We start from the raw sequence: 16,674 nt of genomic DNA on the forward strand, positions 1-16,674 counted from the left end.
AAGTGGGTTGGATTTTTGGCTTTCTAGTTTTTTTGGCTATTTTAGCTTGGGCTAAAAAGCTTGGTTTGGGAAGGGCTTTTTGACTTTTTGGTTTTTTTGACTTTTTTTTGTGAGAGAAGAGTATAATGATTATGGGTTGGATGTGATGTTTTGTTTGTTGTGGCTAAAATAGCCTATTTTGTTTTTTGTGGCTATTTTAGCCAAAAAAAGCCCAAAAAATCTCTTCCCAAACAGAGGCAATTTATAAGATTTAGGACATATAACATTTTCATAATAGTTAGGATCCCTCAACATTTTTATAGAGAAATTTCAACATAGAGATATTTGTCTTTACAGAGAAATTTCAGCTCATCATAGAACTAAATTTCTCTAATAATATTATTGAAAGACTTCAACTAATAAGAAAAAATATATTGAATCTCCTACTACTAAAAATTGAAAATGAATATTCCACTAATTTTTCCTAATTTTTGGATGTCATAGTGACGCTGTCTGAGAAGTAAAGATTGGGGCGAAAATAGCAAATAAACACATACAAACAAAAGTCCATCACATGGCTTTGTCACTCCTTGTTATGCTTGGGAATAACATCATTGTTGTAGGAGCATTTTAGTCATTTGCCATCCTAGTATTATTTCAAACACATTTTTTAATATAAAATTTTTAAAAATATATATATATATATATAAAAATCTAACCTATCTTTCCAAACACAAAAAACTAAAATAATCTATTAAAATAACTAAATAGCTAAAAAAACGGAGCCAATAACTCATGAAAGCAAAAATAGAAAAATTAAAAAATGGTGGCCCATCATACATAGTGGCCTTTTTAGTGTTGTAGTGTCAAGAGTTGGCTCTTTACAGAAATTTAAATGGCTGACCCACTGAGCCTACATTCGATGGCCCATAGGACCACAGTTTCCTCTCAATATTTATATCTATACTATATATCAAGTAAAAGAGAGTTTTTAACTCCAAGATCTGTGAGAGTTCTAATATGTTAATCTTAGTTTTCTAATTTTTTGTTTTTAAAAAAAAAAAAAAATTAACCTTTACATTTATTAACTTCTCTCAACCCACAAGACTTTTTGACTTCTCTCATAATTACTGCAGTACTTTTTCCAAAACAAATAATTTGTATATTAAAAAAAATTTAAAACAAATATAAATATCTATATCTATATCTATCTATTTATTTATATCTATCTCTAACCCACAAATCTCTAACCCACAAGTTTTGTGTGAGTTCCAATATCTGAACCTTAATTTCTTAATCTTTTTGATTTTTTGTGAAAAACAAAAACTTAGCACTTATTAAATTCTTCCAAGTCTTTTTAACTTCTCCAATACACACACTCTTTTTAACTTTTCACATACCTATTGCAAAGAGTGAGTCTCCTTCTTGACTTCTCACTTCTACACTTTCAACTTTAGTGACCACGTATGCAAACAGTAAGTCTTCTTTTTGTTTTCTCCTTCTTGACTTTTCCTTTTGTTTGCTGTTTTAATATTGTAGTTAGATAGCGCATAAAAATATTTGTGATTTGTCTAGCGAATAAAAATTATAATTTGATTTTTTAATATGATTAAAATTAGATAAATATAAACCCTCACAAAGAGAACAATGTGATTATAATTAATTGAATGATTCTTTTTTTTTTAATGTGATTGTAGTTAGTTTAATAGTTTTTTTTTCATTTATTTATTTTATTATGGAAAAAATGTGAAGTGATTGTAATTTGTTCAATGACTTTTTTTTAATATGATTGTTATAGTTAGTTCAATGGTTTTGTTTTTTAATGTTATTTAATCTTTTTATTTACTATTTTAATTTTATTTTTAATATGATTGAAGTTAAATAAATGTAAACACTCACAATGAAAAAAATGTGATTGTAATGTGATGTGATTGTAATTTGTTTAGTGACTCTTTTTTTTAATATGATTGTTGTAATTAGTTCAACGGTTTTTTTTTAATGTTATTTAATATTTTTATTTACTATTTTAATTTTGTTTTTAATATGATTGAAATTAGATAAACAAAACACTCACAAAGAAAAAAAATGTGATTACAGTTAGTTCAATGGTTTTTTTTTTTAATGTGATTGTAGTTAGTCAATTGTTGTTTTTTTCATTTATTTCTTTTATTATAGGAAAAATGTGATGTGATTGTAGTTTGTTCAATGATTTTTTTTAATGTGATTTAATTTTTTATTTACTGTTTTAATGGTTTTTCCTTACAATTATTTATGAAAAAAATATGATTGTAGTTAGATAGCATAAAAATATTTGTGATTTGTTTTGATTTTTTTTTTGATTTGATTTTTAAAGTACCAATTATTGATAATGATTAGATTGTATTTTGAAAAAAAAATTATAATTGATTTTTTTAACTCACTGTGTTTTTTGAAAAAAAAATTATTGTATTTTTTTAACTATCAATTCACTTAATTTGTGATTTGATTTTTAACTTACTGTATTTTTTATAAAAAGAAATAGATTGTACTCATTAGGGTCACATAATGTACCAATTATTGATGATGATTAGATTGTATTTTGACAAAAAAAAAATTGTAATTGATATTTTTAACTCACTATGTTTTTTGAAAAATAAATTATTATTTTTTGTAATTATCAATTGATTTAATTTGTGATTGATTTTTTTAATTATTGATGATAATTGATAGCATTGAAAAAATTATGATTTGTATGATTGAAGTTATCTCATTTTGTTGAAGTTATCTCACATGCCTGCATTTATTGATTTAGTCAAAATTTCCTGATCAGCATTTAAAATCTTCTAATATAAATAATTATAGATACAATCTGTGTATAGTTACTACAGAACCATTTTCAACTTCTCTCATATACTATAATTAATGATAAGATTATTAAATTATTTTTATAAAAATTTTTAAAAAACATAATTTATATATTAAAAAAATCTAAAACAAATATAAATATCTATAATTATTCTGTACATAGTACGAATGATAGGCTCGTATGAATTTGAAAGGAAAGGAGGCAAATTACGGGCTAATCCTACGTGATAGATTTGATTTTTTATAAATTATGTATATATTTTTAGGGAAATTGACCTATAAATAGGAATTGTAAACCAATCCTATTTTTTATTTTATATACATAGAAGTCCCATTTGGTGTGGGGTGACGTACTTGTCCATTTTGTGGATAGTGTTATAGTTGGAATTTATATTATATATTAAGTAAAAGGGGGGTTTTTAATCCAAAGTCTTGTAGGAGTTCTAATCTTTCAATCTAAATTTTTTGATTTTTTGATTAAAAAAAAAAAATCCTAGCATTTATTAACTTCTCACAACTCCAAAGTCTTACCCTCATAATAACACTATAAAAAAAATTCTTTGAAATCTAACACATATGAATTCATTGAAAAGTTCCAATATATATGATTATTATCCCTCATAATAACACTTTAATGTATTAAGAATAAGCATAAAAAAATTTCTTGAAAAGTCAAACACATATGATTATTATCAAAATATTAAACTTTAATATAATATAACAATAAAAAAAAGACATTTAATTCCTTGTAAAGTCCAACACATATGATTATTATTAAAATATTAAACTTTAATATAATATAAAAAAGGAAAAAAAGAAGACATTAAAAAAAGAAAGAAAAAGAAAACATTTAAAAATCACAATTCACATATATAGATAATTGTAAACACAATCCGTGCATAGCACGGGTGATATGCTAGTACTATATATTAAGTAAAAGGGAGTTTTTAACCCCAAGACTTGTGGGAGTTTCAATATCTCAATCTGAATTTTCTAAATTTTTTATTAAAAAAAAAACTCAGCATTTATTGATTTGGTCAAAATCCCTTGATTAACATTTATTAACTTTTTTCAATTTACATGTCTTTCCACATGCCTGCATTTATTAATTTAGTCAAAATTCTCTAATCAGCATTTAAAATTCCCTCATACAAATAATTATGGATGCAATCTGTGTATAGTTACTGCAGTACCCTTTTCAACTTCTCTCATACACTATGGTTAGTGATAAGATTGTTAAATTATTTTTATAAAAAATCTTAAAAAACATAATTTATATATTAAAAAAAATCTAAAACAAATATAAATATCTGTAATTATCCTGTGCATAGCACAGGTGATATGATAGTATTTTATTACTCTAATTTCCGTTTATGATATGTTTGGAAAAAGCGTCCTATAGGGTTTTTTGGGTTTACCACACTTGGTATGGTAGCGCACACTCGGAACCAACTACAACTTTTCAGCCTCCCAAAATTGAGAATTTCGACACTCGGTATGGTAGCCCACATTCAGAACCAACCTAAATGTTTCAGCCTCCCAAAATTGAGGATTTCAATCAAACCACATTTGGATCCAACCCAAACGTTTGAACCCCCAAAATTTCAAATTCCAAGCACACACCACTAATTTTGTGTGTTTGTCGATTGAGTTTTCATCGGAGCAACGTTTTCGTCATTCTCATTTGGAGATTCTGTCAAACAATTTAGCTCCCAAATAGATTGAGGATTCCGACTAGCATCTTTGATTCGGTGTGTTTGTCGGAGAGGGTTTTGACGGTGTGACGTGTCGTTACTCTCGTATGGATGTGCCATATTCACCTGGGTAACTGTTTTTGGCAAGCCCAAACAAGGTTTTTCACCATGCACGTTGCATCTTTACGTGGTGACCACATCTACGGGATTCAATATTCTGAAATCATTCGCGTGGGTTTATGGCTTGTGTAAATCATGTCGTATTGCGATTTTGTTATCATTGGATCACATATTATGCAATGTACTTAAAGAAACAAATCAATCCCACATCAAAAAAAAAAAAAAAAAGGCACAAAAATCCCCCCTAAATCCCATAAAATTCGCAATGTATCGTTGTTGTCATCAAAGCAACGTATCATTGTTTTGATTTGTGTGTCTCACATTCGATTGGGTCACTATTTTCGTCAACTCTGATTGGGGTTTTTGTTGTTGACGTTGCATCTTAGTATGACGATCACAACTATGGGATTCAATATTTTGAAATCATTCGCATGTGTTTAGGGTTTGTGTTGTATATGTTAGTTTGTATACTGTGATTAAATGGTGGCTTTGGTTTGTCTGATTTATTTTGATTTCGAGTGAGTGTGTTATTGTTTGTGTACCTATGTGTCACATTAGTTGACCTCATGGTTGTTTTTCCCTCACATGGTTGGTTTTGATGATTGTGTAAATTTTTGAAATGTGTTTGGTAATTTGTGTACTGTTTCATGGACATTGTGGCCACCTGTGTGGGATATGGGAGAGTGGATGGATGAGATTTTGGGCGATGTTGGATTTTTTTTTTTTTGATGTATGTTTTTTGGGGTACAAGTGTGGTCAGGTTGGGTGGCTTTGTCCACATCATTATAATGTGAACAATAATATCGGGCCTAACGTAATCAACGAAACTTAAAAAATTCCTTCCAAAACATTTCACCCACGAAGAAAGGGGTAAAAAAAGTCACTAAATCCATTCCACAAATAACAATTGGGCTGTTACGGATCACATTGCCAAAAAAAAAAAGAGACTTACCAGTGTATTAAAGGAAAAGGAGGACTCTCCCAAATGGGATTTTTTTAAATATTTATTTTGTTCTAATATTTTTTGGGGAATGTTGCTAAGTAAAAAAATAACAGAATTTATAAGTAAATAAATATGTTCAATGAGAGTCCATGAGTCCTCCCAAAAGGGTTAGAGTTCCCCCCCTAACCCCCCCCCCCCCCCCCCAAAAAAAAAAAAAAAACAAATGGGTAGAGCATGCCTATTTTTTCCTCAAATTTTTATCTAAAAAGTGTTTTTCTATTGGATTTATTATAGTTTCTACTCCTCAGATATCACCAAATTGTCTATATAGTTTCTAAACTATTGATTGGGTCTACTAAATTCCTAAAATATATAAATCAAAATCTATTTAGTTCTTAAGCTATCAATTGAATTTATTAAGTACCTAAAATCTGTAATCAAACCTATTTAGTCATTGAAAGAATTAAAAAAATAAAATATAAATCCACAACTATTTTAAATTAATAAAAAGACCCCTACTTAGTTAAGATTTTATTCAAACAAGATTTTAAATTTTATTTAGTCCTAAAAGTGTTTTGTTTCATTTTGTGTCTAAATTAACATTGAAATTTGGTTTTTCAGCCTCGCCAATAAAATTAATATGAGTATTAGATGTATTGAAGAAGTAGAATCAACTAGTTTGAGTAATAACACTTCGCTATAAATAATAATAGAATAAACTAATACATCAACTAAGTTATAGGTAGAATTTAACCAAAAATTTCAAGACAATCAATTAGAAATTGTAAATTAAAATTGGCTTATAATACTACATAAAGGCAGTGCAGTCCAATATCCATTGCACAAGATAGAATAAAATTTTAAGGTTTTTTTAAAAATAAATTCTTAACTAGATATAGTCTTTTACTAATTTGTAATACTTATCGGTATATATTTTATTTTTATAATTCTTTCAAGGATTAAATAAATTTAAATTAAAAAACTTTAAAAACTTAATAAATTCAATCAATAGTTTAAGGATTAAATAAATTTTGATTTATATATTTGAAGAATTTAATGAAGTCAATCGATAATTTAATGACTACATAGATAATTCGATAATAATTTAAGAATAGAAAGCGTAAAACCCTTCTCTATTTTAAAGAACCAAAGTTTCAAATAAACCCTTCAACAATATCCTCTACCCTTTTCCTACTTCTTTTAAATATTCATTTTAAACATTTTTTTTAAAATTGAAATATGCTCCCAATTCCCCCCCCCCCCCCACTTTTAGTTCCATAAATTTCTCCATAATTCAATATCTAAACACAATAATAAAGTCAAAGTGGGAATTTTCTCAACCGTGGTATAGATGCAATCATTGTTCACAAGAGTTTGGATCAACTTTAAAAAAATCTTATTTAGTTTTTCAACTTAAAATTTGTTACAAATTTAACCACATACGGTCCAATCTTCTTATCGTAGTACTGTGAATGAATCTAAGTTGTGAATCTCTAACTTTCTTAACAAAAAAAAGTATTTGAAAATTGCTCTGAAATTTATTAAAAATACAACTTTATATCACACGAAATCAAATCTATATAGTTCACTTTATTTTGAATAAAATTATGAACAACTATTTCGACAACTAAAAATTATTGAAAATAGATACCGTCACCAAACCCAACATCAAGATCATCAATAATCATATATTAGACCAGACTGCACAATGATAAAATACATGAGACATTCGTGTGGTCAAATAAAACCACCCATTTCTGGTACAAATATGCTAGGGACCAGATTAATCCATTAAGAAAATTCTGAATAAGTAATTGTGTGATAAAAATTAATTTATATAGTGTGAGATTCATATATAAAATAAATTTAAATCACAAGATAAAGATTCTGAATAATTTCTGAATTGATAAGAGTATATTCATAATATTACTCTTTCTGGTAATACACCCCTTTGATTTATGTTGGAATCACATCCCAGAAAGGGCAGACAAGAAAATGCTGAAAATACAAGGACTTCTGTATTTACATCCACAACAACAACAATAACAATTTGTAACATGTGAAGAAAATTTTAAAAAATAATAATAATTAGAAAAACAAATCAATCATAGAGTTGTGTAAGACCATCTTTGTAGTTGTTGTTTGTTGGAGTTGGGTTTGGTGGGTCCATTGAGTCCGATCCTGACCCGATAGATCTTGGTGACCAAGGGATCAACAAGCTGATTGGTGGAAAGCAACATGTGCAGTTCTCTTGGCATGGCTTTGGCATCTCCCAGTTGCTTATTGATGGGGTTTCATCTCCTTTGTCTTTGTAGGACCCACAACTACTAACCTTAGAAGGTGCTGCAGCATCCTTGAGTGGCCCCCAACACTCCACCTTGTTGTATTCTGGAATGTTGGAGTGAAAATATACCCAAACCAGAGCTTCCTCTAATTCTGGATAGTTGTTGAACAAATTCCCATCTCCATGTACAAAGGCCTTCAAAACCTATTCATATTGTGTTATTAGTGTGTACTTTAGATTACCTTGGGATTGCTTGGCTCACCTTATAAAACTGTTATAAATTTTTTAATTTATTAAAAAGTTAGAGATGTCCTTCTAATTTAAGTGTTTTAATTATCAATTTTTAACTCGCTAAAAACTGCACTAAACATACCTTTGTTTCATTTGAAATAATAATAATAATAATAATAATAATAATTTGCAGAGAGAGAAAAGGGAAAAGAAGAAAAAGAAAAAGAAAAAAAAACCCTCACACTTCATCTATTTTTCTTTTTTCTTCACAAATTGCTCTCTTAATAATTCAAGATTTAAATGTAGCCTAAATAAATTAATGGAACTAAAGTGTTAATCCCCTCATACCCATAATGAAATAATAATTTAATAATAATAGAGATTGAGAAGGGATATACCACAGGGAGTTCCTTGGAGAAGATGAAGAATCTGAGCCTAGCACAGAGATCTAATAGAAAGTGGCCACCACTTATGTGACAGTGAACATGGAGAGACATTTTCTCCTGGACTTTCTTCCACTCTGCTACAACTTCATCTCTCTGAAACTTATTGTACCACCCCTGTAACTGCACTCCAAAATTCCCAGATCATCCACTTTGTTAATTTTCTACACCAAAACTTTTAGTCAACACTTAATGGCTACGTAAGATAAAAAAAAAAAAATAGCATTGGAATCAAAATCAATAATCCTCTGTTTTGACCTTGTACTAACCTTTAGAATTAACTTGAAAACAAGATGAAATTAAACAGTAAAACCTTGTTTTTCTTTTTATTTTTGATCTGAGTTTATCAGGTTATGATTACTCTGTAGGGATTTGAAGTATGCATGAACTCATATATTATGACTAATATAATACGTACAATCCCCCGTTTTTCTCTGTTTTTTTTTTTTTTTTTTTGACTTAATAACTTAATCAAGATCCAAATAGTCAAACAAGAAATTGGTATTCTAATCAACTGGTTGAAAGGGATTAGAGTAGAAAAGATTAGTAGATCAAATTAAAATAAGTTATTTTGATAGAAAAGTCCTGCAGATCAAGATTACCTGAGAGTTGTTTATTGATTGAGAGATGGCCAGAGTGAGCTTAGAGGTTATATCACTATGTGTGAGTGTATAAGTTCTTGGAAGCTGCCCTGGATGCTTCTTTTCATCAACTCCTAGGAACAGAACCTGCAGCTTTGAAGCTTCAAAGATTGCTGGTCCAAACAACCTTGCAACCTGTACCCAATCAAACCCTTCAATCAATACATACATAAACACATACATATAGATAGACGTGTATTAAAAAAGAGGGGGGAGAGAGAGAGGGAGAGTTATTACAGGGACAATAGATTGGTGCTTCTTGGGTGATCTTCTTCGGTGGGTGAAAAGAGAGCTATGTTGGTGAAGTTGAGAGAGTGAGGAAGGCTTTAGCTCAGATGGAAGCACAAGAGAAGCAGTCAAAGTACCCATCTCTGGGCAAACAGAGGCTTGCTCTCAGACCTCTCTTTTCTTCTTCAAGCTCCAACTTCTCAGGACACTTATAGTTAATTTATAAAGATAATAACAGTTATTAAAACGAAAATTATAACTAGAAACAAAAAGCAAAAGAGAGAGAAAGAAAGGGGACACTTGTAAGTTTGACATTTGGTATGGGGTTTGATATTACTATTGCTTTATTGGGTTTTGCTAGAGCTTTGCTTTGCTTAGAAGGTTGAAAGATTGAAGATTGGATTTCATTTCAAACAAGAACTAAGGCCAAGTTTGGGAAGATCCAAAAAAGCCAAAAAGTTAAAAAGTTACTCAAAAAGTTAAAAAGTTAACACTATTCACCAAAAGTCAACAATTACGGCTGCACAACTCCCAATTCAAATTTTTCCCTACAAATCAATTTTTACAATTTTTTATTACACATTTTTCAATAAAAAGTCAAAAAGTTAACCCAAACATCCATATTTTCAACCTCAATTTTTTAGTTCAAAAAGACAAAAAGTGCACTTTTTTAGTCTTCCCAAACTTGGCCTAAAAGAAGTAAAACATAAAAAGAAATAAAGAAAGAGAGAGGTGAAAAAAAAGGATTGGAGAGGAGGAATTAAATTGTGTCTTTCAGAAATTTTAATTAGATTGTGTCTTTTTATAATTTTATTAATTATTTTATATAATATATAAAAAAAAATATAAATGTATAATCAATAGAATTATAAAAATATACCATACAAAACATAAAACGGGTCTATGTAATCTTTTTTTCTTTTTTTTTTTTTTTAATTCAAAGGATCTATGGATTCTCGGTTGGGCATGCGTGTCGGTTTAATGACTTGGCAATTTGCACGGTAATCTCGGTTGCTTCACGTACCAAACTTCTTTATATATATATATATATTTTTTTTTGTTGGTAATGTTATAGACCATTAATTTATTATTATTAATTTTACCACTAGTGAGGTGGTAATTGAAATATATATATATATATATAAACACACAGTGACGGTGAGCGGGACCCACTACCACATCATTAAAGTCACTACTAATTAGTAATCTAAAACATTTCTTTTTTTTGTTTTTTTTTGGGTAAATAGAGAACTGCATTCTTCTGATATCTGACACGGCCTGATTTGAGTGTAAAGTACCGACTTCAGATTGTCTTCAGGTTGTCTTTCCTGTAACTTCTGCGGGAAACGCCTTAAATGGAGCTATGCCATCCGGACAGCAAGAAAATACGGTTCTATTTGTTCACTGGATATAAAATAGAGGATATAATATGATGTGAAATTTAGTCAGAATATATAATGAATAGGACATAAGTATTGAATAATATATTCCCCAAGTCATGTTTGTTGACTTGATATATAAAATTGAATATATATTATCCATGTTAGTTTTACAAAATATATTGTGGGATATAAACAAATAATTTCTAAGATTGCCTTCATAATATTATATTATATTAACTTAAATTCAATAATATTATATTATATTAAATTCAAAATTTGTATTAAATTATATTAAATTAAATTATATTATATTAAATTCAATAATATTTATATTATATTAAATTCAATAATATTAAATTAAATTCAATAATTATATTATATTAAATTCAAAAAATATATTAAATTATATTATGTTAGATAGACAAAAGGGTAAATTGGACTTTTTAAATCATATCCCAACCAAAGGGATATGATATAATGGGGGTGGTGGTATTGTATATCCTCCACTTTTGGGGGGATATACAATCCCATGGGATATTATATCCTTCCTGAAAAAAAATTTGTAAACATGGGATATGTAGATCCCACAGGATATAATATCCAATCCCAACCTTTATATCCTGAAATTAAACAGGGCCTTAGATTGTTTGAGATATGCACTTTTTTAACTTTTTGGATGAAAAAGTAAAAGGAAAAAAATATGTATTAAAAAAAATTAAAATTTGTATTAAAATTTGGGATAATTTTTGGGAAAAAAATTTTGGGAAAATTTTGGGAAAAAAAAATTTGGGATAATTTTTCGATTTTTTATACAAAAAAATATTTATTAAAATATTATATAAAATATTAAAATTACGAAATTACCCTCCCTGACACCGTCAGTATTACTGCGCTGACTTTCTATCTCTTTTCAAATTTTTTTATTTTTTTTAATGAAAATGTGTGACTTTAAGCGTGCCACGTTTTTTTTTTCTTTTTTTTTTGATGAAAATTTGTGGCTGCACAGTTTTGTGGCAGCATTGTTTTTTTTTTTTTAATCTGACAAATTTCCCGTTAAAATAAAGGTAAATAGTATGATTTTTTTTTAAACTTTTTTAGTGACTTTTTGGATTTTTAAATTTTATAGATAATACCAAACCAGCCCTAAATTTAATGATTCAAATTTATTTATTTAAATAAAAAAATTTCAAACACACTCACACTTTCATTCTGTTTTGAGTAATGATATATCCCTCTAATTTTAGAACTTTAATTAAGTTTTAATGATGTGATAGAGAATAAAAAAAATAACAATAAATAAAACTAAGGTCAAAACATCACATTACAGTGGAGCCACTCTCATTAAAACTTATTAGAGTTATTTTATTAGAGCTCCCAATCATTTTTCTTCTTTTTTTTCTCTGACTCTCTCTCCCTCCCTCACCGACACGCACACGTTCCACTACACACACACTCTCTCTCTCTCTCTCTCTCTCTCTCTCTCTCTCATATTTTTAATAAAAAATAAAAAAAAATATTTTAATCTTTTTTATTTTATTTTCATAATATATATATATATATATAATTTTTAATATAAAATTTTAATTTTATAAAATAAATATCATTGAAAATATTCCTTTAAAATGAGACTAATATTAAATATATTTAATAAAAATTTAAAATAAATAAAAAGTATTTAGTTATGTTTTCAAATTATTATTTTTAAAAATAAAAATTAATTTGATGAAATAAACACACAAAAATCATATATTTTTGAAATTCTCAAAAACAATTTTCATTCCTATATATATATATATATATATATGAAAATAATGCCTTTTAATTTAATTTTATTAACCAAACGAGTTCATAATTTTTTTAAAAGGAAATAAAAAATACTGTATTTGATTTGCACCTATGCACATATTGAATTTGTATTTTAAAGAAAATAAAAATTTTGCACCTTTGCACAGATTGGATAAGAGCAAAAGAGGAACGTGGTAATTTTATAATGAAATTAAAAAAAAAATTATATATAACTTTCATTATCTATATAAGAAGGGAAGATGATTTTTGAAAATGTATAAAAATATCTCAGTGATACATTTAATTTGGACGGCTGAGATGCTTTGTGACATTTGCATCTCAAAACAATCCCTGAGACATTTTCCCGCCCAAAACAATCCCTTTCTCTCTCTCTCTCTGCAGCGTCCCACCCACACATCCAAAACATTTGCACTTCTCTCTCTCTCTCTCTCTTCCTCTCCCTCCCCCTCCTTTCCACTGCCGCTCTGCTTCCACCGTTGTGCCGCCTCCGAACTCCACCGACAGCAACTCTTCATCTCTTCTCCCTCCCAGATCTCAGATCTCAGGTCTTAGATCTTCTCTCTCCTCCGATCTCCACAGACAGCAACTATTCATCTTTTTTCCTTCCCAGATCTCAGGTCTCAGATCTTCTCTCTCCTCCGATCTCCACCGACAGTAACCATTCATCTCTTCTCCTTCCCAGATCTCAGGTCTCTGATCTTTTCTCTCCTCCGATCTCCACCGACAGCAACTCCTTCTTCCTCTCGAACTCGGCTTGCAAGGTAAGATTTATGCCTCTCCCTTTCTCTCTCTATTCCCCTTCTCTCTCTGTCGGGCTGTGTCTGCCTCTCTAGTCCTCCGCAACCTTCCCTCTCACTGTCGGCCTATGAACAACTTATTTTAGGGTTTTGTTTACGGGTCATTTAGGTTGGACTCCAATTTTTTTATTAGTTTAAATCCAATTTTTCTCTCTATCTAATTTTTTGGCTTGCTAATCAAACAGCTTCTGTGAACTGGTTGTTGGCCTAGGTGTCTCAACCCGCTACGGTGCCTCCGTCTTCCACCGTCGAGAGTTTGATGAGTTAGGCACCATGTCTTCCCAAAGCAAGCGTAGAGTTTGATGAGTTTAATTTATTGTTTTATTGTTTTTTTTTTTTAATTGTTGGGTTTTGATTGTTGTGAAATAGTAAATCTTCAATTTTTTTGTTCCATATAATTTATTTTTTTTTTGTTTTTTTTTAATTGTTGGGTTTTTTTATAGTTCATTTGTTATTATAATTTTTTTCATGATTTTGCTATTCAAATTTGGTACCGCTGTTCAATTTCATGATTTTGCTGGTTTACTATGAAGTTGAGGGCTTAGTTAAAGTGCTCTGTTTCTATAAATTTTTTGAATTTGGAGTTTATTTGGTGTATTTAGTTTCATGTCTTCATTTAGGAAACCGTCAGGTTTGGTATCAAGATCGCTGACATTTGTATGTGTATGAATTTTTTTGTTCATGTCTTTGTTCAATTTCATGATTTTGCTATGAAATTTGGCTCTCATTTCGTAAATTTCTTTGTTCCAGCCACAACCACATCCTCGCTGTACCGCTATTCAAAGGTAATTTGATTTCTCTTTTTCTCCCTTTCTCCCTTTGAGTAATTGAGTAATTTAGTTCGCATGTTCGAGTTTGGTATCAAGTTCACTGATTTTCTTTGTTCAATTTCATAATTTTGTAGTTTGAAGTGTTGGTATAGGGTTCGCTAACTTCTTTTAGGTATGATTTTTTGAGGGCTTAGTGGAAGTGCTGGTAAAGTTGGTGTTTTCTGAATTTAGTTGAAGTGCTTGGTTGAATTTTCTATAAATTGGTGTATTGAGTTCCATGTCTTCATCTAGGAATTTTTTTTCTTCCTGTGAATTCATTCCCTACTCTTTGAAAAGAAAGAAAAAAAAACAAAATTTTTTTGAACCATAATGCATCTTGAGGTACTCTGTAGTTTATGGAAAATTTTAGGACCATAATGCATGTTTGTTCCATGTCTAAAGCATTCTGTTATCCATGTAGAACTCACTACTCTTTTCACTGCCAATGCACCACTACAGCTTTGTCCACTAACCTCTATATAGTTGTCTCAAACACTTTAGAGAGCAAGTGATCAAGTAAAATTGGTTAAACAAATACTTTAGAGAAGCAAGTGATCAGGTATGGTTATTGAGTTTATTTATTCCTTTATTTATTGTGTTTGTATGCCAAACGAGTTCACTGAGTCATTTCCATTTTAAAGTCTCTAGATAATTAATTCCCTTTGCCTATAGAATAATTAAGCCCCAAAAATGTGAAAAGAAAAAAATTAAACTACTGTTCATAATTAAACTGCTATGCTGTCAATTAAGACAATGATAAGAAAAAAAATTAAGCAATAGTGAATGCCTCCTTCATCATTTTGATGTGACAGGAAGATGTGCATAGCGGAGGAAAAACACCATACATTACATGTATAAGTGTGTATGTTACAACAACATTCAAATGCATACCATGTCATAAGCTATACATTCAAATACAAGCCTCTCATCCAATACTACTATTCACAATTAAACTGCTAATTGTTTCAGTCTTTTTGCTGGTTCAAAATTGTTGTGTTGATTTCTGCCTCTCCCCTTCAGAATTGTTGGCTTGATATTCAAACAGGTTATTTTAGACCAAAAATGACTTAGATAGAATATCACTTGGCTGGTTCTGTTTTTGATTAAATAGACAATGGTTGTTTGCCTATGCCATTTTCTGTTATGATAATCTAGATGTTTGATAGATTGGGGTAAATAGTATAATGATTTCTTAATGATTTTCTGATTCTCACCAAGTAGGAACTGAACTGATTCTCACCAAGGTAATCTCTGCTTCCTTCTCTTTCTGCTATGTTTTGTTATCCACAAAAGGTGCACCAAAAAAAAAAAAAAAACATTTGAACACCTCTTATGGGTTTAGGTTTACCTACCATTTTGTTAGCAAATTGTTAGAAACCCTTTTTCTTTTTTTTTTCCTTCAAGCCACTGCCTGAATAATCTGAACTGCTAACCCTAATTGTTGACTAAATTTTAGCTTTATGAAACACCAAAGCACCACAATTGTATTTTCCATAATTCAATTTCACAATTTATTTGCAATTTCACAATTTCTTTGCAATTTCAATATTAATTTCTTTATTATTTGTTTTTAAACTTACTTATCTAAATGTAAGGTAATGCTTTTTCTTTCGGTTTTCGTTTTCTCCATGAAATGCGTCCATTCCGAGTACCCGTTTTATATCTGTCTTGTAAACCACAATTTCATATGACTTCTTTTTAACATGGGTCATGTATTGCTTAATAAATATTCAAAATGTATTTAAGGTTGAAAGCAAAATGAATCTGAATGGGTGTAGGTGAAGATTGAAGAAGGTGATGGAGGGTGGTTACATACACAAAACTGATGGGACTAAACTGATATAATAAATGGCTTTGGGTTTTTGGACAAAATAAATGGGGTTTTTAGGCTATATTGATTTGTAAATTATGGAAGAATTAAGTTAGTTAGAGTTTGTTGTTGAATTACCAAGCGAAGAGTTTGCTTTCTGAATTTTATTTTATTAAATTCTTTCTTAAGAACACTTCCTTCTTAAATTTTCCCTCTAACCTTATGTGATCAATTAAAGGAAGTTTCAAAAAGTAAGAATTGAAAAAAAAATAAAACCCAAAGAAAATATTGATTGATTTGTGTAAATTAATTTTTTTTATCAGTCATTAATTTGTATCTGTGTTGACAATGTGTTGTGTTTGTTCGTAATGTTTGTATTGGGTGACCAATTATTATTTTGCAGCAATGTTTGTGTTTAGTTTGAATTGGGTGGTCTATAAAAAAACCTTTCATTTGTGTGACAATGCACGTGTTTGTTTTGAATTGGGTAGTCTCTTTTAATTATCATATTGGCTTTTTTTTGTTTTTTACAGGTGGATGAAGACTAGAAGCGAATGGTAATATTGACTCCCTTTTTACAAGTCTACATTTTTTAAAGCTTAAGTTTTTCTCATCTCTGTAATGATTTTGTATTTATTGTTGTGTAAACTAAACGTGCACTTC

The 16,674-nt window shown here is 29.3% G+C and overlaps 1 protein-coding gene across 1 annotated transcript; it reads right to left on the reverse strand.

Moving 5' to 3' along the window:
* Window positions 1-7,465: 7,465 nt before the first annotated feature.
* Window positions 7,466-10,425, reverse strand: LOC114274922 (protein STAY-GREEN homolog, chloroplastic). The gene is made up of 5 exons (XM_082902390.1): window positions 10,098-10,425; window positions 9,417-9,827; window positions 9,141-9,314; window positions 8,494-8,661; window positions 7,466-8,068 (listed from the first exon to the last, which is right to left on the reverse strand). Exons 2-5 carry the CDS (start codon window positions 9,546-9,548, stop codon window positions 7,682-7,684), a joined length of 861 nt encoding a protein of 286 aa, XP_082758516.1. The 5' UTR covers window positions 9,549-9,827; window positions 10,098-10,425; the 3' UTR covers window positions 7,466-7,681.
* Window positions 10,426-16,674: the final 6,249 nt, after the last annotated feature.

The sequence above is a fragment of the Camellia sinensis genome, chromosome 13, assembly GCF_055761805.1.
Source record: "Camellia sinensis isolate YWXY chromosome 13, ASM5576180v1, whole genome shotgun sequence".
Taxonomy (NCBI): domain Eukaryota; kingdom Viridiplantae; phylum Streptophyta; class Magnoliopsida; order Ericales; family Theaceae; genus Camellia; species Camellia sinensis.